Raw genomic sequence first — 27,999 nt, 5'->3', positions numbered from 1 at the left:
GAAATATAAGACACAAGACAGATATATACATTCAACATACGGTACATAAGTACTGTATTTGTTTATTACAACAATAAATCAACAAGATGGCATTAACATTATTAACATTCCCTTAAATCGATCCATGGATAGAAAGACTTGTAGTTTTTAAAAGATAAATGTTAGTACAAGTTATAGAAATTTTATATTAAAACCCCTCTTATTGTTTTCGTTTTATTAAAATTTGTAAAATTTTCAATAAAAAAAATAAACTAGTAGCTCGCCATTGTTGATGTCGATAATTACACCATGCTCACTCATGGTACTAAGTTACTAACCCATAAAATCAGTTGGACCCAAACGCCAGCAGAGGGCGCAAAACACACAAAAAAATAAATAAATAACAAGCGGACATTATAATGTACTGTCATTTTAGTCTGTTTGAGCGGGGCACGTGCGTTAATTACGTCAAATATTTTAACGTGATTAATTTAAAGAATTAATTACCGCCCGTTAGCACGATAATTTTGACAGCCCTAGAATAAATCAATGTTTAAATAAAATGTCATTCAAATAAATTGCAAAATATTTCAAAATCAATTTCTGTTCATTTTCTAAATGTACTGGTAATACATTTTATAAAATATCCAAATCTCGACAAATTATTTTTCAAATTTATCGGTGTTTGTGTGCATAAAGAAAAAAATAAAAGATAATATTAATAATGAAGTAATGCCACAAACAAAATATTGCATTTTTAATTTTTCAATGAAATTTAATTAGTAATAAGATTAGATTTCATTATCATCTTATTTTCAGAAGGCAAACCAAGATTTCACCATAATGTAACGTATTTTCCGCACTATAGTGGATGTATAACGCAACCCCAACCACTACTATTACTACTACTGCGCCTTATAATGCAGTGCGCCCTATACATGAAAACAGTTTTACGTGTCGGCGGCGACAAAATTAGGCATATCATCTTTGAAGCCCAGTCACGCTGTAATTACGTCACCCATGTGCCGCTGGTTGGTCTCATTTGAAAGTGCAGATGTTGAGGTCCACGCCCGTTTTTACTTGAAGTTAATCGACTGATTAAAACGGGAGATAATGTTTCATAAAGTTTCATAGTTTTGTTGCCCTCACAAACGAGCATTAAATTGAATTATCAAACATAAAACTATTCAGTCTTATTTTTATCTGTAGAATGTTTATCCTAACAAGTCGAATAAATATTATCAAGCTTCAAAACGGTTTGTCGAGCATGTTTGGTTGTCAATGAGACATTAATTAATATTACAAATTTAGACAAACTATTTGGAGATTTTTTTGTCTTTTTGGGTCCAAGATGTTGATCATAACTGGTCAGTTAAGAAAACAACAGTTTGGACATGAAGGTGATGGTGTCCTGAAAAAAAGGGACCCAACCAGGCCATTGTCTGATCATGAAAGGCATGCAAATTCAGACAAAATAGGCTCAGGTGTTAAAGGATTGACCAATATTGATCCATATATACGGCGCATCGGATTATAAGGCGCACTGTCTGCTTTTGAGAAAATTGAAGACTATTAGGTGCGCCTTATAGTGCGGAAAATACGGTGTTTTAATTTTTAAAATATCATTTCCAAATGAGATGCCTTTATAAGAAGCTAAAGTGGTAACTTGAGCATTTTAGTTTCCCCACACCTGCTTTGGGTAGTTTTGTTTTCGCCTCTTCACCACTTCCCCAGCTCATCATGTGCTTTTCCTGTGATCACTGCACAAACTTCTCGCGCCATAAAAATACACTCTTATGTAGTAAAAGACGAAGTCAAGCGGATCGGAATTATAGCACCATTTAGTATGCAAGACAAACAACAAGCATATAACTTAAACAGTTTGTGTAACAAAAGTTGGCATTGTGAAGGATGGTATTCATCCGAGCTCACAGATTTTTGCTTCTGGAAAAATAGAAATCAATGCCTCTGTCACGGTGTTGTTTGGGGGTGTGAGACGGACCCTTTCTGCCTCTTGGGTACGGCCCGCTACCAACCTGAGAAATAAAGCCTGTGAACTTTACTGAACAAACAACTTTTTAATTCATCTCATCTTCTGACTGACCTGCTTCTTGCCCACATGTCGACCCCATTCGGGCGCCACGACGAGAGGGGCGGGGTAAGTTTCCCCGAGGATGACGTCGGCGTGCGACAGTGCCGCTTTGCTGAGGGTCCACGGCGTGTGCACGTCAGCTCCCCGGATTTTCTGTAGCTCGGGAATCCAAAGCCGCACGTAGTCGCCCTAAGTATGAACATCAGGGGTTAAAATTCCCACAACTAAAAAACAGTGGGCACCAGTCACATTCAATAAGGAGCAGAAAACCAAACGTACGTTACTGTCATAGTCGAGTCCTTGTTTAATCATGTTAAATTTTCTGTTCTCTCGGGGGTCATTTCCAATACCAGCACTGTACAACCAGTTGCCATAGTTACTGCAGACGTCATGATCAACCTGCAGGTGGATATTTATATGTCGTTTACAGTAAGTGACAGGACTTTTACACAAAGGAGAAGCTAGGGTCAAGTTGTCAACAGTACAAAAAAAAAACATGGGAAAAAAAGGAAACGAAATGAAACCAAGAATTAAACTGGACTGTTTAAACAATGTTCAAAAATAAATGGTAGATTTTAAATTACCAAAAGGTACTCAAAGCACTCCGCTCCCATCCTCCAGTCTAGGCCCAGGTCCTTAGTGAGGAAGCTAGCCACGTTTTGGCGCCCTCTGTTGGACATAAAGCCCGTCATGGCTAACTCCCTCATGTTGGCATCCACAAAAGGGACACCTGTGCGACCCTCTGGACACAAATATTGAATAAACACAGTGCATTCAAGGAGTCATAGATCAGCACCGGAGGCACGCCAACCTTTCCATGCGTTGAAAAGCGTCATGTCTGTCTTCCAGGGAATGGTTTTGTCCTGAAGGCCTGAATTTAAAAAAAGACAACAAGTGAGACACTCCATTGGTCAAGCAATTTGGATACGGCTAAATTTCACTTCCATATAAAGACTGAACTTACCTTTAAGATGAAACAGACGATTTCCATATTTGAGCGCGACAAACTTGAAGTAATCCCTCCATAAAAGCTCGAAAATAACCCTATAATTGAAATGAACTCGTGAGCATTGTTCTTTTCGTCAACAATGACGATAAAAAAATATCTTGTCGACGATATCATCATCACGCCATCATCATCACGTGATGATGATAACCTTAAAAAAGTGGCTTGGGAGACTAGAACATAAGACAAACGCCCGTTTTTGTCTGACGACGACAACGAGACAAAAATGCGACATAGTTTCGGTCATATGTTCACAAAGCGTGACATTTTCATATTGTTTGTGGAGTCGTAGTGCAACGATTAATCGATTAACTTGCATAATTTGATAAGAAAAAAGCTCAAATTTTGCTGCTTCGTGAGTTCGTTTAATTAGAGTGACGTTGCAATGATTTGTTTTGAAAGTGTTTGCATTGAGTTTTATTCTATTGGGTGGTTACATTGCCCTCTAGTGGCAACAGTGAATGTGATATAACTCGTCTAACATGGCTGGATCAAGCTGCTCCCTGTTAAGACCAACATAAGGTTATAAGTAGGGCTGTCAAACGGTTAAAATTAAATTTTAAATTAATCGTAATTAATCGCAATTCAAACCATCTATAAAATATGCCATATTTTTCTGTAAATTATTGTTGGAATGGAAAGATAAGACACAAGATGGATATATACATTCAACATCATCAAGATGGCATTAACATTATTAACATTCTGTTAAAGCGATCCATGGATAGAAAGACTTGTAGTTCTTAAAAGATAAATGTTGGTACAAGTTACAGAAATTTTATATTAAAACCCTTCTTAATGTTTTCGTTTTAATAAAATTTGTAAAATTTTCAATCAAAAAATAAACTAGTAGCCCGCCATTGTTGATGTCAATAATTACACAATGCTCATGGGTGCTGAAGCCCATAAAATCAGTCGCACCCAAGCGCCAGCAGAGGGCGACAAAACTCCAAAAAACACAAGTAACAAGTGGACATTGCACTGTGCTGGCATTTTCATCTGTTTGAGCGGGGCATGTGCGTTAATTGCGTCAAATATTTTAACGTGATTAATTTTAAAAATTAATTACTGCCCGTTAACGCGATAATTTTGACAGCCCTAGTTATAAGTTTTTGTTTGCGCTAAAATGATTGAACGAAATTATGAACGCATAAACAAAGTTCATTTTTTTGTGGGAAAATGTGTTTGAAGGATTTGTTAAGAACATTCATTTATTCATTTTCCAAGCTTCTTATTACTCATTAGGGTCACGGGGGTGCTGGAGTCAATCCCAGCTAACTATAGGCAGTAGGCGGTGTACACCCTGAATCAGTTGCCAGCCAATTGCAGTTGTTAAGAGCATTGTATTAAAAAAAAAAAAAAAAAAAAGAAACAAAAAGTTAGCATTTTATTGCATTTAAGTAACGAACTTTTGCCACACAAGTTAGCCAATTGTTCTTTGGTTGTACTTCGATCCTCATTTGTTAGTTTTTCTACTACCATTGCAGACTAAACTGAGGTGTTTTAATTTAATTTCAAATGCATTTATTGCATTTTTTGAAAAAAACACTCAGGAATTTTATTTTGTATTCGTATTTAATGCTCCTTTAAAGGGCAATCTTTGCAAGCCTTTGTTTTACATCTCCTAAAATTTATTCTGCAACCCATTAAATGTTCCTAATCCGATTACTCGATTATTCAATCTAACTAATTAATAGATTAATCGATTACTTAAATAATCGATAGTTGCAGCCCTAATGTGGAGTACGTCAGCTTGCATTATAGCTTTGTTTGGGTCGTGTCACTAATGTGAGATGTGCTGCGCCTCTCCCTCATTCTCCTCACTGGAATTTATGATGCTTTTCAAGATAGGGTGCGCTCCGTCTTGCTTGTTTAGATTTGTTTTCTTGTCTTGACAAGAGAGAATATGCAATGTTGCTTTAGCCTTTAAAAGTCTGCGCTGAGTGATCACCACACACGAAATGTAACTGTCCCGTTAGCATAGCATTTGCATTAGCATCAACTTTAGCGAGACGAGCATCCTCTTAAACACTCTGACAACTTTTTTTACATAGTTAGCAGCTTCTAAGTGGGTTTAATTAAAAATAATGTACAGTATTGCTTTTCCTGCTGAGTGTGTATTATCATCATGAAGTTAGCCTTGTTCTTGTAGATCCTACAATTAATTTTGGGCTAACATTTTAATTTACAGACGAAAACATTTTGAGTAACCGTCGACTAAAACGAGACGAAATTTGTATGAGATTTCGTCGACTAAAACTAGATGAAGACGAACACATTTTGAAATGACTAAACTATGACTAAGACTAATATGTATTTTCATCCAGAAGACCAAGACAAAAATGAAAAGGGCTACCAAAAACAACACTGCTTGTGAGAAAGCATACCCAAAAATACATTATACTTTTAAAATCCCTAATTCTCTCACCAGTATGTGCTCTGATTGGCTGTCCGCTCCATCTCATACCGGCGTATCTGATGATAAATGTACCTCGGGGAAATGCAACCCATCGCCAGCCTGCAGGGTGAGCCATACATTTTGAATATTTCAATTTAAAGATTTCATCTTTAGAAAAATAACACTCACCAGGGCGCAAATTTGGTGGAATAGTCCACACCGACCAAACCGTTGCGCGTCTCCTTGTAAGATGCAACTGCATCCTGTGCAAAATTACAAAATAAAATTTTTCTTTAAAAAGTTTTCCATAATGTAGTTTGCGTGAAAAGAACTTACAGTATCCCAGAAATAATGCTGAAGTCTGCGCAGCGCCTGACTTTCACCGCCAGTACACGGAAAAGCTGACCGAGGGTCATTCAAAGGTTCTGAAAATACAAATTTTTGTCATCTTATCATGAAGATTAACTTGTTAGCTGTTAGGTAGTTACCTGTCTGCTGAAGGTCCTCTGCGGTGGGAACGTCTCCCTCCTGGAGCCCCAAAGGAAGAGGCTTGAGCCGGTCCGGGTTTGGCAACTCGGGCCTAACCTGACTCTTGGATTCCACTTCCTTCCTGAACTGAGTGTAAACATCTGGCAACCTGTCAAAAATATACAGTATATTTTAGGTTTGCACTGAAATGGATTGGACGTCTAGCACCATCAATGGCAGCCAATCAGTTAAAAAAAAAATAATTGTTTTTCATTTGGGCAAGATTCACCATCCCACTAATTAGTTTATCCCCAGTAGACGTCCAACCTATTTGAAGCGGGAGGGTGGCAGTGAATGAACGTTCGTTCATTCGTTGCCATCCCTCCCACTTCAATCGGATTAGACGTCTAGCACCGCAATTGTAGACAATGAGACACTAGCCACGTTTACATGCTGACTTTTATTCATACCGATTCAAATCATTCCGAATGGAAATTTCACATCAGCTGTTTACATGTCACTTCATCTATTCCGATCCAGCGTTTACATGTGACTGCCTTTATTCCGAAAGGACGTTTGACAACTGCCGTCTGACATGCGCAGATTAATCAAAACAAAGCGTCACGTTGCAAAACATGGAGATCGATCGTCAGATCAGCTGCTGTTTTAACTTTTCGAGTGGAAACAAAACTTCAGAATGATACGCCGTTCATTTAAAAAGTTGTGTGGGTGCGCTGTGCGTGTGCTTGGAAGCCATGTTGCAAGTCACGTTACTTACGTCACCGAGTGACGTCAGTACGGAGCATGCGCAGAAAGAACGCAACCAGACACCATTCCGCTTCCCTGTTTACATGATATAATTTTACTTCTAATCGGTTTGGGAAAAGGAATATTCCACCCCTGTGAATCGGAATGAAATTCCATTCGGTTTGGGCCTGTTCATTCCGAATGAGGTGTTTATATGGAACACATTTATTCGGTTTGAACAAATATTCCGATTGTAATTTGAATATTTGGCTCCATGTAAACGTGGCAAATGATGTGTATTGATTAATTTTGTATTAAGAAAAAAAAAAGTATACTTTGCAAAAAACGTATCGGTAAAGTTTCGGCATCGGCTGATAGTGGTATGAAAAAATATCTGAACCTTTTGGAATTTATCACATTTCTGCAAAAAAATCACCATCAAATTTGATCTGACCTTTGTCAAAATCACACAGATGACAAACAGTGTCTGCTTTAACTAAAACCACCCAAACATTTATAGGTTTTCATATTTTAATTAGGATAGTATGCAAACAATGACAGAAGGGGGAAAAATAAGTACGTGAACCATAACATTTAATATTTTGTAGCCCACCCTTTGGCACCAATAACTTCAACCAGACACCTCCAGTAGCTGCAGATCAGTCTGGCACATCGATCAGGACTAATCTTGGCCCATTCTTCTCTACAAAACTGCTGTAGTTCAGATTCCTGGGATGTTTGGCATGAATCGCTGTCTTTAGGTCATGCCACAGCATCTCAATGGGGTTCAAGTCTGGACTTTGACTTGGCTTCTCCAGAGTGTGTATTCTGTTCTTCTGAAACCATTCTGATTTCTGAAGTTAATTTACTTCTGTGTTTTGGATCATTGTCTTGTTGCAGCATCCATCCTCTTTTTAGCTTCAACTGTCGGACAGACGGCCGCAGGTTTCCTGCAATACATCCTGATGAACTTCTGAATTCATTCTTCTATAACAATTGCAAGTTTTCCAGGCCCTGAGGTAGCAAAACAACCCCAAATCATAATGCTCACTCCACCATGCTTCATGGTGGAGATAAGGTGTTGATGTTGTTGAGCTGTTCCAATTTTCCTCCACACATGACATTGTGTGTTCCTCCCAAACAATGCAGTTTTGGTTTCATCAGTCCACGAAATATTTTGACAAAACTTCTGTGGAATGTCCGAGTGCCTTTTTGCGAACATTAAACGAGCAAAAATGTTTTTTTTTTTTTTTTAAGACAGCATGGCTTCCTCCGTGGAGTCCTCCCATGAACACCATTCTTGGCCACAGTTTTACATATAGTTGATGTGTGCACAGAGATATTGGACTTTGTCAGTGATTTCTGTAACTCTGTGGCAGACACTCTAAAGTTGTTTTTTTACCTCTGTGAGTATTCTGCACTGAACTATGGCGTCATCCAAAGACATCATCGTTACATTATGAAGTCTATGCGTCATCTTTGGTGGACGGCCACTCCTTGGGAGAGAAACAACAGTGCCAAACTCTCTCCATTTGTAGACAACTTCTCTGACTGTCAGTTGATGAACATCCAGACTTTTAGAGATGGTTTTGTATCCTTTCCCAGCTTTATACAAATCAACAATCCTTGATCGCAGGTCTTCAGACAGCTCTTTTGACCGAGCCATGCTGCACATCAGACAATGCTTCTCATCAAGGCTATTCTTACCAGGTGTTTGTTTTATAGTGGGCAGTGCAGCTTTAAACCGCTCATCGGCTATTGGGCAAACACCTGACCTAAACTATTTCGTAAAAATTGGTTTCAATTGCTCTTTAATTCTCATTAGGCAGAGGGTTCACTTACTTACCCCCCCCCCCCCCCCCCTTCTGTCATCGTTTGCATGCTATACTCATTAAAATATGAAAACACATAAATGTTTGGGTGGTTTTAGTCAAAGCAGACAGTGTTTTTATATCTGTGTGATTTTGACAAAGATCAGATCACATTTGATGGTGATTTTATGCAGAAATGTTAGAAATTCCTAAAGGTTCAGATACTTTTTCATACCACTGTACCACCAATCAAATTGGTATCAAGAGCTAAAAAATGATATCTGTGCAAAACTAGTATATTTGTCACTTTTAAAGTCTGTTAGCATGTCAACCACATCTCACCTGGATATGTGTTGAAAAGGCAGATCGTCTTGGTGATACAGCGTTGAACCCCAACATGTGTGAACTTGCACTTTCATTCGCACACATACGTCCTTCACTTCTTTCTCTACTGTCAGCTCCTCGGAAGTTACCTATCGTGAAAATTATGAGAATACGACGATAATGGAGGACATTTGAGGGCATGAACTAACCTCTTGGTGGAACGCGACAGCGCTGACCGACCCAAGTTGCTTAATAAGGTCGGCGACAACGTCTTCTGGCTTGCCTCGTCTTATTACCAGGTTGCTGTCTCAGACATAGAAAGCCTTATCAGTAGAGTTAGATACTATATTATCGGCTAGCTGATAATATCAGCTGATAAAAGCATTTTAAAATTGTATCGGATAATAGTGACATTGGTTTTTCATTATCTGTTTTCGGCCAATATGCATATGGCAGTGGTGTCATGTCCACTCATTGCCTGCCTGTGTTTCTGGTGTTCCAGCACTGTCTGCTGACGTAATCATATGTGGACGCGAGCTCATTACGCATAGAAATAGCTAAATAGATTATCTAACGTCTGCAGCTGGTGTACAATAGCAGTTCTTGCCATCTCACCACATTGTTTGTGCCTTATACGAGCATCGCTTGTAAGTTATATTCTTCCCAGAGGTTGCGCTAGACATTTTCGTTGTCTGTCATTTTGACTGACAGGGTCATAAAAATCCAGTCATAATCTATTTTTACCCGTCACTTAAATTTTTTAAATGATAATGATGACATATTCAATAGTATTTAGTTTTCATTCATTTTTAATTAATATTGTAACGCTTGCTTGGCGGCGAAAAATTAGACACGGAAGTCGTGGTATTTTTCTCCCTCTTTTTACTCTGCTTACCGCCAACACCGCCAACAAAACAACAACTCCGCCCCCAAAGAAAAAGAGGCAACTATATAGACCCCAATCACCAACGTCACACAATGATCTTAATTGTGGTTGTCAGCCCAAAATCTTCTAAATATATATTAAATGCATCTTACCAGATATAAAACGACTACTAAATAGTCTGTGGTGATCGTTTGGTGCCCAGATTTCTTGTCGAATTTCAGCAGTCCATCTCGCTCTCCTCTTTGGGTCTTTCAGAATACGGTAGAACTTCAAGTCTCTCCGTCTATCTTCTCTGTTACTGCAACCAACCGCCACACACGCCTTCACCATTTTGATTATTAATGTTAACGAGCAGAAAAACATGCCGTAATAGGAGACATGTACGTAGCGGTAATATGTAAACACGACGAGCTGACACACAATATGGCGGCTCCGGTCAGGGGAGGCGGAGTTGTGACGTCATGTGATTGGGGTCTATATACAGGCGGCAATCTAGTCCACCAGTTGGATGACGCGCTGGAACACCGGGTGCACCAATAAGAACCTCGCGTTGATGTGTCAATCACGTTGCCGCCGCCAGACCCCGGTGACGCTACAATATTCTGACAGAATAGCCAACGACGTCATGCATTAAGAGAGACAATAGCTAATTAATATGCTCACTCGCCACCCTGTGGTCTGGGGTGTGAATTGCAACCTGTCAAAATGACGGACGGACTTCAGTTTTTTCCGTCACCGTTTTAAAAAACCGGTCAACGACGGAAAATATTCGGTTAACGCGACCCCTGATTCTTCCTTTGTTTTATATTCATGAGCGCTGTGTAGTAAATTGGAGATGTGTATATTTTGTCTTGTTTGCATTTGTGGTGAAATGTGGTTACTTATTGCTTGCAAGCTGTACTACTAGTTGCTATTCAAATTGACACGTGGTGTATACTTTGCTTTAGTTCTGACTTTATTTCATATAATATTGAGACAATGTTTTGTTTAGTTTTACAAAAAAGTATCAGTGCTCTTGTCAAGAGAAAGATGACCACAGTAAAGCCAATTCAGCTTTACTCCAGCATTTGACTTCTCTTTAGAGCCCGATTTGTTTGCTATCTGTCGATTTGTGTACCCACACACACATTGAGGATAGAATAAGTGCCTAATTAGCGCTTGGCACTTGATCCAAAAAACTGATGTTTGCAATAAAGGCACTTTTCCCCAATACTTCAGTTCTTCACAGAATGTTTATTTGGAAAACATTTAAGTCGTTACCAGAGATGGGTAGAGTAGCCAAAAATGTTACTCAAGTAAGAGTAGCGTTTAAATAATATTACTCAAGTAAAGTAAAAGAAGTCATCAAAAAATATGTACTCAAGTACGAGTAAAAAAGTATATGGTGAAAAGAACTCAAGTAGTGAGTAACATTGTGAGTAACAGCTTACGATGTTTGATTTTTCTTTTCTTTTTTGTTTTTAATACTGTTTCTTGTACTTTTTTTCTGTACACCCACACTCATTACATACTCACATTAAGCCAAAGAAATACAAAATAATAATTATAATAATTGAATTCCAGCAAGAGAGAGAAAATTACAGAAATGTAGCATCCTTCGTCCAAAGAGCATGAGTGCCCTCTAGTGGAGAAAAAAGGTCACATTTTGAATAGTTCCTTTGTATGGAATTCATCTGTATCACGTGCGATTGTTGATTCATCATTTATATGGAGAGAAAATCCTTTTCACAACTGCTTAGAGAAGCAGCTGACAGGCTGGATGAGTCGCCTCAGCCAACTACCCCATCACCAAGACAATCAAATATAATGGCGTTGATAACTAACCCTTTCCTGTTTGGAAAGCCCTTCCCAACGCCATTTGATTGATCGAACAGTCCATTTGGTAAAAGCAAAGACAATGACAAGCGAAATAGAAAAGGCAAAGAAAATAATTGCCATTGTTTTTTCCATTCGTCTTTTTCAATGGAAAAAAGTAAAAGTCAATGACAAAATTTACTTTTACATTTTCATTTATTTATTCGTTCGTTTATTTCTCTTTATATTTACTTATTTATTCATTCATTATTTTTTTAAATTTTGGCACTCCTGTGATTGTATACCTTCATAGTTCCTATTATGAAATTTAACAGATCAGATCTCTGTTTTTCCGTGGTCAATCGGTGCCAAATTAAAACTGGGAAAGAGGATAAAATCTCCGCTCTCGAATAATGTTGAGGTCAATGCCTGATGTCAAATACATAATTTCTTACGGTGCTTTATAGGCGCCACGTGATTGAACAGGCCGATGTTATCACAGAACAGCAAGCTTGAGCCTGATTGGTGTAATGGAGTTATGTGATTATTGTTGCGACGTCTCATTGGTGAAACTGGTAGAGGTATTGTTTGCATCGCTGGCAAAAAAAAAGTCAAATCTAATATGTGGATTAAAGAGGAAAAATGTAACGACTAGTGTAGCCCAAAGTAGCGAAGTAAGAGTAATGTTTCTTCTTCATAAATCTACTCAGGTAAAAGTCAAAAGTAAAAGTTACTCCAGTAAATGTAACAGAGTAAATAACACGTTACTACCCATCTCTGGTTGTTATATTTATCATTATTAAAGCATCCAGTAGGGCACCACATTACAATTAGCATATATCGGTATCGGTTTGATAACGGTATCGGATATTTGGAGTTGGACAAGATCGGGATATCGGTTAAAATGTCATTATCGGACAACTCTACTTTTTATTTATTGGCTTACAAGTACGTCACAGAAAGTTTAATTGGGCCAATTTGAATCATCAAAAATGCATATACAGTACAGCAGACTAAGGTGAAATCACCTGCCCTTGTTCACCAGCGTGTTCCTAAGGTCTCGAATGCTTTCCAACAGGAAGCGCAGGCGAAAAGGTCCCGTCTTTGGCAGGTTGTACTTGTACGTTTCCACGTAATGTCTGGGATCGAAGCAGTACAGCGGTACTATGTGATCCGCGTGCTTTTGAGCAAAGTGGAAGACCTACACAGAGGATAGAAAATGCTAATCTACAAATTATGTTTCATACATTCATGAGGGAAGCTGACTTTTAGGGGTCCACATTTTTTCAGTTTCGTGTGAATTTTTTTTTAGGTTCGTGTGGGGGAAAAAAATTGTGTCGTGTGAAAATGTATTGACAGGTGGTGTTGGGTTTAGGGTTACAGTTTGGGGTTAGGTTAGGTCGACAGTTAGGGAAATCTAAAAGTAGGGACCACTAAAAGTAAGCTTTACCCATTCATGGGGCAAATAGTCATAATTTCTTCCAGTAACTAAAAAGTTGTCTATTTGTAAAGCAGTGTCACTTCAATATACATTCTGAACACAACGTACTGAAAAAGAAATGACTGACAGACCCCACCCAGTCACTGGCAGTCAGTGCTCTCTGCTAACCATGCATACCAACACCCGCACCCATCGTTCCAGCATTTTTAACAAACGTTTTTTAAGTAACGTCAGTACTACTTTGGATCAATTAGTTTATTATAATAATTATTATGAATATATCTCTTTGTTTTTATTTTTGCTTGGTTTTATAATGTTTTCAGCAGCTAGATTAGCATAAGAAGCGCTCTTTTCAATGATCTATCTTGATCATTTTAGACTAGGAGAGGGAAATTTTTTCACTAAGGAAAAAGAAAATTAAATCCGTCTTTACGAGGAAAAGACGTGAAGCTCGTCAACAAGACAACCTTCCAAACGTATAAAAGTTAAGTTTTGCATGGTTAATAGTTCTAATGCTTGCTTCTATTCTGTGACTGATTTGCAGTCCATCTACATAGCTTAAACTGTTTATTGTGAAAGTCCATGCCGGAAATTCGAAGTGCTAGCAAACAAGCTAATTTGAACGAAACAACCTTGAAAACACAGCGTAGTGACAACAAAATAGTCTCCAAAATTTTCTCTAAACGCACCTACATAAACCTCATAGTAATGAGTGCTTAAAATGTTATCTCATGTTTTTAACAAATTGAAAACATAAGCAGGCATTCTTACCTCATTGTCGTGGATTCGTAAATCGTTTCTTAATAAGCATATTATGGTGCGAGAAGTTGACATGACTGTACGTCGGTACGAATTCGGACCACAACAAGAACCGACACTATAAAACAAGCACAGCGGTAAACTACGCTGCTCGGTCCCCGGTCTGACGCTCCCTCACCCGGCCACGCTCCGGTTCAGTACTCGGTCACGTAACCAGCACGCGTTTGCATAACAACACTTTCGTAAGGTGTTTTAAAACATTTCTAAAAACGAAATTAATTAATGATAATCATCATAAAATATCCAGAGAGATAAAACTCACATGATAATCTGATTTGGAACCTTTAATAATGTTATTTATTTCAAATCCAGAATTAATTTGCAGTCTGGGTAAAGTTTTTAATATTTTTATCATTCAATGTCATTTACAGAGACAGACTTCAAATCAATTTCAACTGGCTTTGAGGAATCATATTTTACTGCTATTGATGGCGACAAACCTCCAATCGTATTTAAAGCAACACTTGGTAACTTTTCAGTGTTGGTTGATTTTAGCGACGCCGGTGGACAAAAGCGGTAGTGTTTTGCCTTAAGGAAGACTGCGTTTCCCATGAAGACCAGCGCACACCCGCATAGTGGCACAATATCATGCTGGTCACTTGTAGATGGCTTAAACAACATTTGTGTTTCCAGCGGCTGTGTAAAGGATGAAAAGTAATAATGGAATGAATCCAGTTGTGGCTAAATAGTAGCATATGATGGTTAGCAACTGTGTTGCTTAGTGTGGCTAACCCCCCCACTCCACCCGAACTTGTCAACGCTGATGAGTTCAGATTTTGGGACGCCACCGAGTGAAAGCCTGGCCAATATTATTCGGTATACCCTGGTAGCCTAACTGTCTTTTTCCTCCTCAGATAAAAGTTTTTGTCTCTTTTGTTGCTCTGCCATCTTTGCAGAATTCACGCGAAAGCGTAAGGATCGAATACCCTCTATGTAATGAATGGGGAAAGGGGGAAGTGACATATGCCATACAGCAGCACATTTTTATTTTTTTTGTGTGGCAGGGTTCCTGGCACCCCTCCTCAAAGTTAACTAGTGCCGGTGAAAGCAATACAGACCCCCTCAGGCCATAACAGAGGTATCATTAAACTAGTTGTCAGTCGACATATCATCATAAATGTTATGAAAATATTTTGTTAAGGTTGAAAAGTTACCTAGTGTTGCTTTAACTGGGGACTGGCAGCGATCATTCCCAGTTAAAATGGATTGGACTTCTATCACCGTCAATGGCAGTCAGTTAATATTTGCTTGGGGGGCACTATTTGTAGTATTGTAACGGTCACCTTGCATACAATTCAAAATTTTCCCTCTGTTTCATGCTTAAGAGAGGTCAAAATTAGTGTAAACATTAAAGTGTCTGTGACATAAAAAAAAAAAAAAACATGTTTATTTCGTATTACGCGGTATTTAGATATTTAATTTTTTGAATCCCTTGCTACGAAAATGAGACACTTCCGGCCACGATCTGGATTGAGGAAGAATGAGAATGTGACATGAGCGGACTAACCATCTTCAAAATACAGTCATTAGTTATGCAGAAAGACTGCGGATTCAGCTGATTTTGCGGATTAATTCGTTTATTTTTTGCGTCACGCCAACCCAATGTGCAGCAGGCTTTTATTTGCTACACCAGGGAGAGTGGTGGGAGGCTTTTTGGATATCCAAAAGATCCTTGTTGTCCTTGCGGCTTGTCACACACCATGTCGCCGGCCAATAAAAGCGTGCCCACCAATATAGCGCTTTCCTCGGGTTGGGCCCGGGGAGCCCCCCGCGATCGTCTCCGGTTCTCGATTGTGTCCAGACTTCCAGCCCCCTCGGTCCTCTTCACGTGCCTGTCTAGAGAGCGCTAAACTCGGCTTGGGCTCGGGCAGCCAAGCGCTCCAACTTCGGCCGGTTTGTCCACAGAGAATGTGTCATTTGCGGCGTTCTTTTCCCTTTGCGTCCCCGGCGACGAGCACTGCCTGCCTGCTGGGGCCACAGAAGGACAACAAGCAGAAATTTGCTCGCTGCCAGGAGCTGGCTGATCGGTGAAGACTATCAACCCCGCCGCTGTGTGTGACATGAGTCGGGGTAGTTTTGTGTGATTTTTCGTTTTCGAAAGGCAAGAAAGTGACATGGAAGAGCCGCTCGGTTCGGGTTAGCGTGTAGCATAGCTCTCCAACACACTCTTTTGTTTACACTTTTTCCTTGTCTCAGGTCCCTGCAGGAAAATGACAAAAGCCGGACTAACTCCGGTGGCATAAAATACCGTTCGGGTGGTTCAAGAAGTAAGCAGTTTTGACCATTATGCGTTAATTTATCCCTGTCATATTGAATAAATGCATTTTTAATATTTCTTATTTTATTTAGCAGAAGACTTATTTGTCATGATTACACAATTTATTTAGCAATTGGGGGAAAATACTTAGATAAGAAGAATATCCTGTAAAAATATTGGCGTAGATAGATTGAAACAATGACATTTTGCTGCTCTCTGTCGCATTTTCCTAATTCTGAATCTTCCCCCTCAATGGGCTGAATTTCTAAATCAGCTAAAATCGTTACTCTGCCGATGTCATCACCCAAATGGAGGCGCTAGAGTGCTATAATAACAGGTGGGGCTAAACAGCAGAAGACTCATTTTTCCGTCATCTGAGCTTTGCCAAATTGTTGTATGTAGTCGAATTGTCCCAAAATCTGATTTTAATTCACATAATAATGCTATTTAAGATTTTTTTTATGTGTCACAGCACTTTAATTAATTTATCAGTCAGGCAGCCACATATGAATGACAATTCAGCTGTTGCCAAGGAACGCAGAAAATATCAGTAAAAAAGCTTGAAAAAGAAATTTCTGCACATTTTAATGCAAATTGTTTTGCAAGCTGATAAAATAACAATTCATGAAAAATAGTGTATATTGTTCGTTACCCTTGTGATGGATTGGCGCTATTTACAAAGCTAACTGACCTAACTTGACCCCTTCAAAGTGGAATTTTGTGACATTTTTGTTTGATTGCTACGTCAGTTATAGAAGGGCTTAGTGCCAATTGGATTTTGTCCCCACATGTTAATACATTACAGTTTTAACTCTTACAAAAAAACTAAATTGAAGGAGGGTGTCAATGGGTTTTCTTTTCTTGCATGGTACTGCAGATTTGCATGATAAAAAAGACACTTTAGTTTAATTATTAACATTGGGATGAAAAATATTTTCCTCTGCATGTTTTGTGCCCTCCAGCGAGCTCTTCACCATGAGCACCTTCGCAGTCATCCTCAAGGAGATCGGCGAATTCGGTGTGTTCCAGAAGCGCCTGGTAGCGACCTTGTGCGTCCCGAGTGTTTTCATCGCCTTCGACACTATCGGCCACGTATTCACGGGCCTTGACTTCCCGAACTACTGCGACACTGACTGGATCTTGCATCGGGTGGATGCTAACTTGACTCTGGAGAGGCAGAAGGAGCTCACCATCCCCAAAAATCCAGATGGAAGTTTCCAGAGTTGCCGCATGTTCACGCCGGTCGACTCAGACCTGGAGACCATCGAGATGTACGGCCTAAACTCCACCACGAATTGCCTCAATGGATCCCAGTTTGAGTTGCCAAGTGGGGCGTCCAGCATTGTGACAGAGGTGAGAAGAGGGGAGTCAATATTTCAGTTGTTAGGTTCACCTGGGACTCACGCACTCTTTCTTTTGGCCTCAACCATCAGTTTAATCTGGTGTGTGACAGAAGCACCTTGATTGAGGTGTCTCAGTCTATTTACATGGCCGGACTTCTGATTGGAGCTCTTGTGTCGGGCTCAATGGCTGATAGGTACAACTACTTTGCATTGCTAAAAGTTTCCGGAAAAACAAGAGATTTATATTGTTGTATTGTTTATATTTTTTAGGTTCGGTCGCCGCTTAGTGGTCCTCCTCGCCCATCTTCTTCTGCTCTTGTTTGCCGTCGCTGTCGCTTTCTCTCCCAACGTCTACGTTTACATTGTTCTCAAGTTTCTGTGTGGAGTGTCTGTAGCGGGAATCCTCGCCAACGCATTTGTCATAGGTGAGTGGCAGGTGGCCAGGACACCATTAGATTTTGCTGTTGAACAAAATTGCCCTCGGAAGTTTTGGGACTGGAACAGATTTTGATTTCATTACCAAAACTTGATTGCTGAGTTGTTTTTATATGAAGTTTTATGTTTTGCTGAAGGTGGCGAGTGGTGCGAATCTTCAAAGTTTGCCTTCTGCACCATCGTCAGTCACAGTTTTTATCCCATCGGTCTCGTGCTGTTGGCCGGTCTCGCCTATTTGATCCGGGATTGGAGGATCCTCCAACTGGCCCTCTACTGCCCCCTTCTTCTTGTCCTGGCCATATTTTACTGGTCTATACCATCATCATGTGGCACTTAGGCATGCATTTATCAAATCTGAGTGAGAAAAAAGTAAAGCTAAGCTTTTGTATATTTCAACGGGTCAGGATTCTTCCAGAATCTGCTCGCTGGCTCATGACTCAAGGCAGAAAGGAGGAAGCCGTGAAGGAGGTGCGAAGAGCAGCAAAAGTCAACGGGAGGGAGGTGTCGCAAGATCTACTTGACAAGGTCAGCTGCACTATTTTTTCATATTTTAGTAAATACTTAAATCAAATCTGAAATCTGATTTGTTAAAATTAAAATTTTCTTCTCAGCCAATGAGTAAATGGTGGTGAGACACTCTAGGTCCTAAGCAGATTGCAGTATTTTTTGGACTGTAAGGCTAGTTTCAGACCAGAGGTCTTCAAGCACAAATCTGATTTTTTTTGTGTTTTTCCAACTCGAGTGAGGCATTAGGTTGACAGTCTGAACGGGACAAGTCGCATAGAAGTGGACCATTTCAAATCCGATCCGACTCACTTTCGTATGTGGTTTAAATCCGATCCGGCCACATTTTTCCAGAATGTAGCGGCGGTCTAAACTGTCAAGTCTCCCAAATCGGACTTCATGCAGCAATTACGTCAGCAAAGAGCGAGAGCGGCAGGCAGGACGGCAGCGACAGCTGTGCATTAGCGTTAGCGCTTAGCTATAACTCGGCTTTTACGCAAGAGACGGGCTTGACCACAGTCATAAAAAAAATAAATAAAATGAAGAAAAGGATCAGCCAGATAATGCTCGGTTTTCTTTCCGTGCGCCAAATAAGCAGTATTTCAGTATTGCTTACATGGCCGAGTCGGGGCGAACTGACGCACCGCATCAAGTGTTTGCATGCGTTCTATCTATCCATTTAAAACTTTGAATTTAAGACTAAAAATTGAACGGGCTCAATAGACAAAGGCTGTCTGAATGGGCACGCAAAAAAAAAAAAAAATGGGTTATGACAAAAATTCGGAATTGTGCATTAAGACCTGCAGTATGAACAGTCACTATGATGAAAAGTGATGCTTATAGTCCAGAAAATATAGTACATTGGTATAACTATATATAAGATTAAATTTAATTGGAATGAATCAGAAGTTTTTAACAAGCACACTAATGGAAGCTTGTCAGTCATGATTATTGTGCTGTAAAATGAAAATATTGATTGATATTTAAAAAAATAAATAAAGTAACTTGAACTCATAAGATAGCACTGTTAAATGAGTTTAAATGATAACCGTATTTTCCGGACTATAAGTCGCACATTTTTTCATAGTTGGACTGATAGTGATTTATATATTGATACTCACACTCGAGGCATGCCCTCTACTTCAAGTTGGTGCAGTTGTTCAAAAGTGACACTAAAGGTGAAGACTTGAATGGATTTGGTAGTGATTTAAAGTGAGATCAGGAGTTTTTTTTTGTTTAACGTTATCTAAATAACTGTTAATATGTTAACAGGCACCTATTTAGCACTTTGTTCTCTGTTTTATTACTACTGTAAGGAACAGTGGTACCTCTACTTAAGAATGTCTACATTTTCAGGTTAAGACATGCTTCAACGGGAAAATATTGCCTCTTGTTAAGAAAGAAATTTCAGGATAAGAAAGGCAAAAATACAATATGGCTGGTACTTGCATCTCCTAGAGTTTACTGAACGTAACATACTGTACTTATAGCTGCTCTGCCATTGGCTATAGAACCTACTCACATGACGTCACAACCACGCCCCCGTGCCATATTGTCCGTCAACTCGTCGTTGTTGATAAATTACCGCTACGTAAATTCCTCCTATTATGGCGTGTTTTTCTGCTCGTTAACATTAATAATCAAAATGGTGAAGGCGTGTGTGGCGGTCGGTTGCAATAACAGAGAAGATAGACGGAGAGACTTGAGATTCTACCGTATTCCGAGAGACCCGGAGAGGAGAGCAAGATGGACTGCTGCAATTCGACGAGAAAACTGGGCTCCAAACGATTACCACAGATTATGTAGTAGTCATTTTATATCTGGTAAGATGCATTTAATATATATTTAGAGGGTTTGGGGCTGACAACATTGCTAGGCTAATCGCCGACAACATACCGTTTCAAATTCAAGATGCTTATTTCTTCCACCATCCTTATTTTTTGAATAATATTTAGCTGGTAACAAGTGAAAGAAGCTGGCCTTGTCTACGGATCATCAGTTAAACAGGGGTGTCCAAACTTTTTGCAAAGGGGGCCAGATTTGGTGTGGTAAAAATGTGGGGGGCTACCTGGGCCGATTTACGTAGAACAATACATTTAAAGAAATTTTAGCAAGCCCTTCTGTGTGTCACATTTGCTTTATTATTATTTTTTTTTTATTCATAATTTCAACAATCTCGCCTTTGTGGCGTTCTCTTTCGACCCTCAGGCTCTTGCGAAATACTGCTGCTGTGAAATGAAATTAGCTTCAAGTTGCTTTAATTCCTCGTTGCGTATCTTCCGCGACTATCTCTTTGCAAATGAGGCAGACACAGTTGTGTATTTTATTGAAGAAATAGTCCAATATGCACCTATCCTTGACGCGTCGCATTCAACTTTTTTTTTATATTGATTGTCGCCATATAAATATTAAAAGCCCTAGCTCCATTGACAAATGACATGAAATACATTAGACTTGACAGTGGATGTTAGCAAGAACAAAAGATTTTGAATTGAAAATTTCGTAACTCACCTTCCCGAGCACAAGATAGATTCCTGCCGAATTTTCGTGGACGAGGACCTGTTTCACCCAACCAGCAACGAAGTATTTATAAGCCTCCAAGCTCTTAAAGTTTTTCAAACTTCCGTGAGAATAGGCTGATTTTGTGTGGACAAGATAATTGTAAATATCAGGGTAGCAGATGTTAGGCAGAGACGGCGAAGATAGCGGGTCGAAAAAGATCGATTTAGGCATCAAATATGGATCTGGCGAATGGATAAACTGAAGCTTTTCCACATAACGCCTTTTATGCAACGCATCCAATGAGTTTACAGCATCAGATAACACCGGGGCTTCCATGAATTGCTCTATAACTTGCACGACTAATTGAAACCATTGATAATAGGTCTAAAAATTGACGAACAATATGGCGGCCGGATACAGCGACACGTCATTTTGTGACGTAGGTGAGTAGGGTCTATTGCCTAGCATTCCTGGCATCCAATTGGCTAAGAAATGAGTATTAACTTTTATTCTTTACTCTATTCTTGCTTTTTTACATTATGCATAACTCGAATTTTTATTGTGCAATAATATAATTGTAACGTTTATTTGTTACATGTTTTGATTTTTTTATTCATCAAGAAATATTTATGGATTTAACGAATTAGGGCATTTACATGGAAAACGCAGAACTTTCAAGTTAAGAAACTACTTCCAGAACCAATCATTTCGTAAGTAGAGGTACCATTGAATAATGTTTGTGCTTGGTCTCTGATTAAATAAAAGGACCTCCCCAAAATTCGACTTATACTCCAGTGCGGCTTATATATGTTTTTTTCCCCTCTTCGTTGTTCATTCTTGGCAGGTGCGACTTATAGACCGAAAAATAGGTTACCATAATTGTATCTGTGTGTCCAGATGGAGGTGGATCAGACGCCCAACAGAGGCAGCCTATTGGACATCTTTAGGATTTCCTATTTGAGAAAACGAGCACTAATCATGGGCTACCTTTGGTGAGCATTTAACAGCTGTTTTAATATCAGAGTTGAAGAAAAAAAATATAACTGAATGCATACGCTAGGTTTGGAATCAGCATGATGTACTATGGCCTAAGCCTGAACGTAGGCAACTTTGGGTTGAACATCTACCTCACGCAGTTGATCTTTGGCTTGGTGGAACTTCCCGCACGTTTGGGTGCTTTACCACTAATCGGGCGCTTCGGAAGGAAACGATGCGAGACCTTTTTGTTATTGTCCGGAGGGCTCGCTTGCCTCTGCATCATCGCTGTGCCTAAAGGTAACGTTAACGGCAATTTACTCTATTTGCGGTGTTTGTCTCAATAAATTTTGCTCCCAATTTGTTGCTTCAGACCTTCCTGTTGTTTCAACGGTAATCGCTGTACTTGGGAAATTTACATCGACTAGCTGTTTCATCATCTTGTATGTGTACACAGCGGAACTGTACCCCACGACGCTAAGGTAAGGTACGTTACCTCCAAGATTTCATTAGTTTCACTAGTTTAGACAAGAAATGAATAAATACACAATAATAATAAAGACATAAAATCAGATATTTTCTATTGGCTTTGGAATGTTGTTGTCTTTCTATGTTGCTAGGCAGAGCGGCGTCGGTCTGAGTTCCGTGTGCGCACGTGTGGGAGGAATTCTATCTCCCCTGATAAGGCTCCTGGCCGTCCACCATGACGCAATCCCCATGTTGGTGTATGGCCTCATACCTGCGAGTGGGGCAGGCCTCTGTCTGCTGCTGCCGGAGACCCTCAACGCAGAACTTCAGGACCACGCTGAGCAAAGGCGAGCTGACTGTCACTGCAAAAACAACAAACAAAAGCATTTTTGTGAAACATTACTTTTTTATTGTCCGTTTCAGGAGGATTAGCAGTGGTTACCAAGACGAAGAAAAACGAGGCGAAAGCACAGCTTTGTAGTTGATATGGAAGATTAATGTCATTTTCGGACGATAAACCGCAACTTTTTTCCCTCTTTTCCTGCGGCTTACAGTCCAGTGCAGCTTATTTTTTGATTGATTGGATTAATAGGTAACACTTTTTTTTGACAGGGGTGTCATAAGACTGCCATAAGACTGTCATAATTATGACATGACACTATCATGGGCAATTATGAATGCATATGACAGATGTCATTAAGTGTCATCCGGCAAATTATGTCTAACTCCATTTATGTCCAGCTCGGATCTTTTGCATCCATTGATAAGTGAGATCATTTGCCAGATGACACAAAATGATATGTCATCAGCATTTATTAATGCTCATGACAGTGTCATGTCATAATTATGATGGTCTTATGATAGTCTTATGGCGCCACTGTCAAATAAAGTGTTACCAAATACCCTAAATAGAAATTATGAAACAATTGGAAAAGTAACTGAAGAAATAATGAGGTCAGACAATGAATTTTGATTAACATTTGAAGTGCTGGAATGCATGCTACGAGGCATATTGGACAACAACAGTGTTGACAGCAGGTGGCAGAACAGGTTGACTGTCAATAGCAGCATATCAACTTGTATTAAAGACCAAATGTGAAGTAATTTCTTAAAATGCCAAATAGGGTTACAATTAAAGTAATTAAACATTGTCCAACCAATGAAAAAATAATTTATATGTTGTATATTTGACAAAATAATCATGTTTCCGAAGTTCGAGCCTGAAAGGGGACGAACTCGGAAGTGATACGTCACACCGAGAACAGCGATGGGCAGCGCTCCAAACGGCCGTCATACAAAGCCCTTCAAACAATGATTCAAACAGCGATATAAGCGGTAGATCGAGCGCAAGTGAGGAGATCCAAGTTTTTGAAGAGTTGGAGGAAGAGGAGGAGGTTGGAATTTTATGTTGGACCGTACATGTATTAGCCAGATGCTAATCAGGATGCAAACAATGTGCCAGGCATGAAAATCTCTCACCTTTTGGCGAAATTCGCCGTTTTGAAGTCAAAAAGGGCGACCTACGTGAATTGCGTAGATCCGAGGAGAAATTCTTTTTGGGAGGGGGGGGGGGGGGTCGGGAGGTTTTATTTAATTATTATTATCATCATGTGATTAACTTAGTACGTAAACTGAGCACTTAAGAACACAGCAAATCCTTCTAGATGCTTCGCTGACGAGAACCAATCATTGGTCCAAGCTGCGTTCCATTATTCCAAACGCACGCACTCCTTACATGGAGTGCTCGGAGAGCCTTTGGTTGCATTGCAAAGCTGCGGAAAAAAAAGCAGGCCTTATCCACACCGGGGCAGACCAGAGCGCAGCATACACACTTGCCTGTATTTGCCAGCAGATTGAATTTGGTGAGTAATGGTTTCAATCGTTTTCACATTTTGCGATATAAAAAAGTTACTGCCATTCGTTGCAGCTTGCGTTGAACACTGCCAGAGGTAGCCAAATCTCCCATGAAAAAAAATAGCTCCCGTTAAATTGGCGTCAAGCTTGTGTATATAGCGGGAATATAAACGAAGAAACACACTGTTGAGTCAAATTAAGCGGCATGCTCTCGGATGGAGGGGGCGCCTCACATCGCTCCCGTCGTCCGCCGGAGATGCGTTATTTTCGGCTTGGATTTGAGCTGTCGGCCGGTGTCGGCACAACACCGGCCCGACGAGTTGTGGGAATGAGTCCTGCTTCTTAAAGCTTTTCAGAAATACAGGGATCCCTCGTTTTTCGCGGTTAATGGGGACCAGAACTTGCCGCAATAAATGAAAACCGCGAAGTAGCGCCCCCCCCATTTTTTTGTGCGTGTTCAATGCATTTATTCAGATTTTACATTGGAAAAAAGATACGACATGATAAGACATGTTTTTTCACTTTTTTCACCAAAGTATCATTTATAAATGGTTTTCAAGCACTTCAAAATGTAAGAATTATGGTAAGTTCTAAACATGTTACTGCCCCACCGAATTATTTTTAAACAAGAATAAAGTAGTAAGAAAATGCTTGGCTTTATTAAATGCTTCATAGTGAGTCTACTCAAAGCCTCTCAGGCTTTGGTAAACGGTGATTGACACATGTGCGAAGTTTTTCTTTTTATATATATATTTTTGTTTGAAGCAACTTATTTGATTGAATAATAAAGACACAAATGTCCTAGCCAAAATGTGGCCCAAACGCAAAACAACATTACTTCAATGGAAAAAATTGTTTCAATCAAGAAAAATAGTTTTCAAATGCTTTTTTGTCTCAAATTTATTTTTGCAATCAAAAACAATTTTTTTTTATTGAAGTGACTTTTTGGGGATTAAAAGTATATACTGTATTTTGATTGAAGCAACTTTGTTTTTGATAGAAGTAACTTTGTTTTTTGATTGAATAATAAAAACACAAATCTACCTCCATCATTATTGAGAGAGAAAGAAATTAAGAAAGCTTTAAAACTAAAAGCCACCGGGGAGTCTGTTTTTTTGTTTTTTTAAATATTTATATTTCATTACATAGACATGCGTCGTAGGGAAGGGAGATTGAGGGATAAAAAAAAGGAGTTAGATGAGGCTTCTAAAGGCAGTGGATACCTCATCAGCTGGGTGAATAGCAGACCTGGTAAGAACAAGTTTGCAAGGATAGTCGGGTATTAAATACAATTATAAACACAATTACAATGTTATTTTTCTATAAGATTTTTATGTCATTGCTTTATTAATCATTAGGTGCTAGAGTTGTTAAGTATGGATAATAATGAAATAATAGTTTTAAGAAAACTGTGCTGTTGGTGGCTCAGTGACCATCTGATGTGGTTTGTTCTCAGATGAACAAGTTGAGGAAGGAAGTTTTGATGCAGAGGTTGAAGGAAGAAAAGAGGCAGACTGACTGAGTCACAGCCAGAAAGTGTTGATGACAGTTTTGATTTCTATTCACTGTTGCCCCCCTCCCAATTAAAGTATGTCACAGTCGCAGCCAATTATTATCTAAAGCTGGTTAAAATTGAAGTTATGTTGTTTTAAGGTGTATTAAATACTTGTTCATGTGCCCCTTTTGATCTACGAGCACCCGCCCCTCCACCGGTCTCTGCACGGCCCTGCTGAAACACAGTGTGGGTCGACAGAGCTCAATATTTTGTTGGGGTGTACAGTGTACTGGAACATATTTCCTCCACACCCTTCTCACCTTTTTAACCCCTGACCCATTTTCATGCCTGATGTGCCCAGACTACCTGACATGGAATGGAAACAAGACACATCAAGATTACTAGCTTGGTAAGATATAGACTGTTATTATTTTAATGATTTGAAGCATGTCAGGTAAATAAACCACTTACTATTGCCTGGGATAAATGAAAGGTTTTGACGAATCCCCGATTATGTTGTGGAAGGAACAGTAGAAGCTAGCGACATTAGCTTTTATTTACCTGACATGTTTCGCCGAAACATGTCAGGTAAGTAAACCACCTACTATTGCCTGGGATAAAAGAAAAGTTTTGACGGATTTATAAGTGTAGGCAAAATGAACTCAATACAACTATGATCAGGGATTGCCACGAGTTAGCTTTCGGCTTCTACTGTTCATTCCACAACAGTTGGCGGCTCAGCTTTGACAAAGTCATCAGTCATCTATTCAAAAATCACACTTATTTTTTTGCAAATCCTTGTTCATAATCAGACCGGTTGAGGAAGCAGGCATCTTCGAAGTGTTTGTAGCAGAAAAAAACTACTTGATGATGGGGTGAAATTCATCCGCTTTGTGCGAACGAAAGATGTCCATTTATGTGCCCTGCTATCCTTTGGCCACTCATACAACTTTTCTTTAGATTGAGAACAATACATCGCCACACACCACCGTGGCATCTTACCAAGAAGCAATACTGTTCTATGGCGGACTTCCCTCGCAGTTCTCTGTGTGACGTAATTTCCGAAGATTGTTGAAGAAAAGCATTTTCGTTGTCAAGGGCATTGCTATGGGTTAAACAAAGAATCTGGAAGGGTTGCGTAAAAAAAAAAAAAAATATATATATATATATATATATATATATACACACGTTTATAGTTGTTTAGCCAATGATATTATTCAAAAACATGGTTGGCCAACCTTACTTCACATTTGGTCTTTAGGAGTCAATCCCTCAAGGGTGCAGTGATGGTCAAATGAAACTACTTGAAGCAATGAAGCTTTGCAGCCAATTGTTTCAAAGCTTGATGGTGGTTCATTTGGTCTTATGACAGTCTTATGATGCCGCTGTCAAATAAAGTGTTGCTGGTTAATATCTTTTGGTGTAAATATCCCATCATACAGTAAGGACAGCAGCAGCTTATACTCCAGTGCGGCTTATCTCTGAACAAATGCAGTTTTTGTGTCAAATTTGTTGGGTGGTGGCCTATTGTCAGGTGCGCCTTATAGTCCAAAAATTACGGTACATGCGTTTGGCGTGTTGTCGTGGTGACAGAAGCTCAAGAGTGCAAAACGCCAGAAGATTTTGTTGATATGTTTTTCAGATATTTTGAGAATAATAAAAATGTCAGAGAATCGGTAGTCAGAAATTACACTGTTTTGTTAAAAGAAGTCTGGTTTTCTGCTGAATGAACATTCGAAAGTTAATAAAAAGTCAAACATCCATCCATTTTTGTGCACACAAAATACTAATTTGTGGATTTATTTTTATGTCAATAAACATCTTTGATATGTGTTCAAGCAAATGGAGCGCTATTTTGCGAGAACCGGAAATACACGATGTCCTAAGTTTAAGTAGAACTGGAAAAGGTAAGCTCTATTTGCTTCAACATGTTTTTTAACATTACACCTAGTTCCAGGCCACTAATTAGCATTTCGTGTTTCCTTCATATTTTGTCTGTCATGTGTAGTGTATATATTTTTCTAATGTATAGTTTTACCTCACTCATGTTTATGCTGACTTTTAATTGGTTGCTGCCCATCAAGTGTGAAATTAAACAACCAATTATAATATTGGTTATCTGCCTAATTATGGAAATGTGTCTGTGAGCTAGCTATTTTGCACTTCAACCCTACAGTCATGCAACAGTAGAGCTAATTTACATTATACAGTAACTAGCGTAATTTTCGGACAGTAAGTGGCTATTTTTCCCCCTTAATTTCAATCCTGGGTCTTATAGTCCAGTGTTGCTTATTTGTTGATTTATTGGGTTAATAAGTACCACTTTACTTGACAGCGGCATAAGACTGCCATAAGACCGTCATAATTATGGCATGACAATATCATGGGCATTAATGAATGC

At 39.3% G+C, this 27,999-nt stretch overlaps 2 protein-coding genes across 4 annotated transcripts; one reads left to right on the top strand and one right to left on the bottom strand.

Annotated features, from left to right (window-relative positions):
• Nucleotides 1-26: 26 nt before the first annotated feature.
• On the bottom strand, nucleotides 27-13,926 carry cry-dash (cryptochrome DASH). The gene is made up of 14 exons (XM_057823806.1): nucleotides 13,718-13,926; nucleotides 12,534-12,706; nucleotides 9,035-9,128; nucleotides 8,844-8,974; nucleotides 5,964-6,112; nucleotides 5,812-5,900; nucleotides 5,665-5,738; nucleotides 5,506-5,595; nucleotides 3,036-3,115; nucleotides 2,883-2,942; nucleotides 2,656-2,813; nucleotides 2,351-2,470; nucleotides 2,084-2,260; nucleotides 27-2,015 (listed from the first exon to the last, which is right to left on the bottom strand). Exons 1-14 carry the CDS (start codon nucleotides 13,778-13,780, stop codon nucleotides 1,908-1,910), a joined length of 1,566 nt encoding a protein of 521 aa, XP_057679789.1. The 5' UTR covers nucleotides 13,781-13,926; the 3' UTR covers nucleotides 27-1,907.
• LOC130908409 (solute carrier family 22 member 13-like) lies at nucleotides 8,697-27,920 on the top strand. 3 transcript variants are annotated; one of them, XM_057823800.1, is made up of 10 exons: nucleotides 8,698-17,375; nucleotides 17,456-17,559; nucleotides 17,636-17,790; nucleotides 17,938-18,109; nucleotides 18,205-18,325; nucleotides 21,704-21,798; nucleotides 21,867-22,081; nucleotides 22,155-22,263; nucleotides 22,402-22,596; nucleotides 22,673-27,920. In XM_057823800.1, exons 1-10 carry the CDS (start codon nucleotides 16,998-17,000, stop codon nucleotides 22,728-22,730), a joined length of 1,602 nt encoding a protein of 533 aa, XP_057679783.1. In that variant the 5' UTR covers nucleotides 8,698-16,997; the 3' UTR covers nucleotides 22,731-27,920. The 3 variants fall into 3 exon arrangements, with proteins under 3 accessions (XP_057679784.1, XP_057679785.1, XP_057679783.1); XM_057823801.1 differs by lacking the exon at nucleotides 22,673-27,920 and having other exon boundaries at nucleotides 8,697-17,375; nucleotides 22,406-22,579; XM_057823802.1 differs by lacking the exon at nucleotides 22,673-27,920 and having other exon boundaries at nucleotides 8,697-17,375; nucleotides 22,155-22,268; nucleotides 22,402-22,534.
• Nucleotides 27,921-27,999: the final 79 nt, after the last annotated feature.

Source organism: Corythoichthys intestinalis, chromosome 20, assembly GCF_030265065.1.
Source record: "Corythoichthys intestinalis isolate RoL2023-P3 chromosome 20, ASM3026506v1, whole genome shotgun sequence".
NCBI lineage: Eukaryota > Metazoa > Chordata > Actinopteri > Syngnathiformes > Syngnathidae > Corythoichthys > Corythoichthys intestinalis.
Note: the sequence above shows the minus strand (reverse complement) of the source record. Positions and strands in the feature narration are given on the sequence as shown.

Excerpts from the sequence above, each read along its gene's own strand:
- cry-dash (XM_057823806.1), bottom strand. The coding sequence starts at position 13,780 with ATGTCAACTTCTCGCACCATAATATGCTTATTAAGAAACGATTTACGA. Across the intron at positions 6,113-8,843 it reads CCTTTTCAACACATATCCAG|GTTGCCAGATGTTTACACTC; the intron begins GTGAGATGTGGT and ends TATTTTTGACAG. Across the intron at positions 2,814-2,882 it reads GCTTTTCAACGCATGGAAAG|AGGGTCGCACAGGTGTCCCT; the intron begins GTTGGCGTGCCT and ends ATTTGTGTCCAG.
- LOC130908409 (XM_057823800.1), top strand. The coding sequence starts at position 16,998 with ATGAGCACCTTCGCAGTCATCCTCAAGGAGATCGGCGAATTCGGTGTG. Across the intron at positions 17,376-17,455 it reads CGTCCAGCATTGTGACAGAG|TTTAATCTGGTGTGTGACAG; the intron begins GTGAGAAGAGGG and ends CTCAACCATCAG. Across the intron at positions 22,082-22,154 it reads CATCATCGCTGTGCCTAAAG|ACCTTCCTGTTGTTTCAACG; the intron begins GTAACGTTAACG and ends TTGTTGCTTCAG.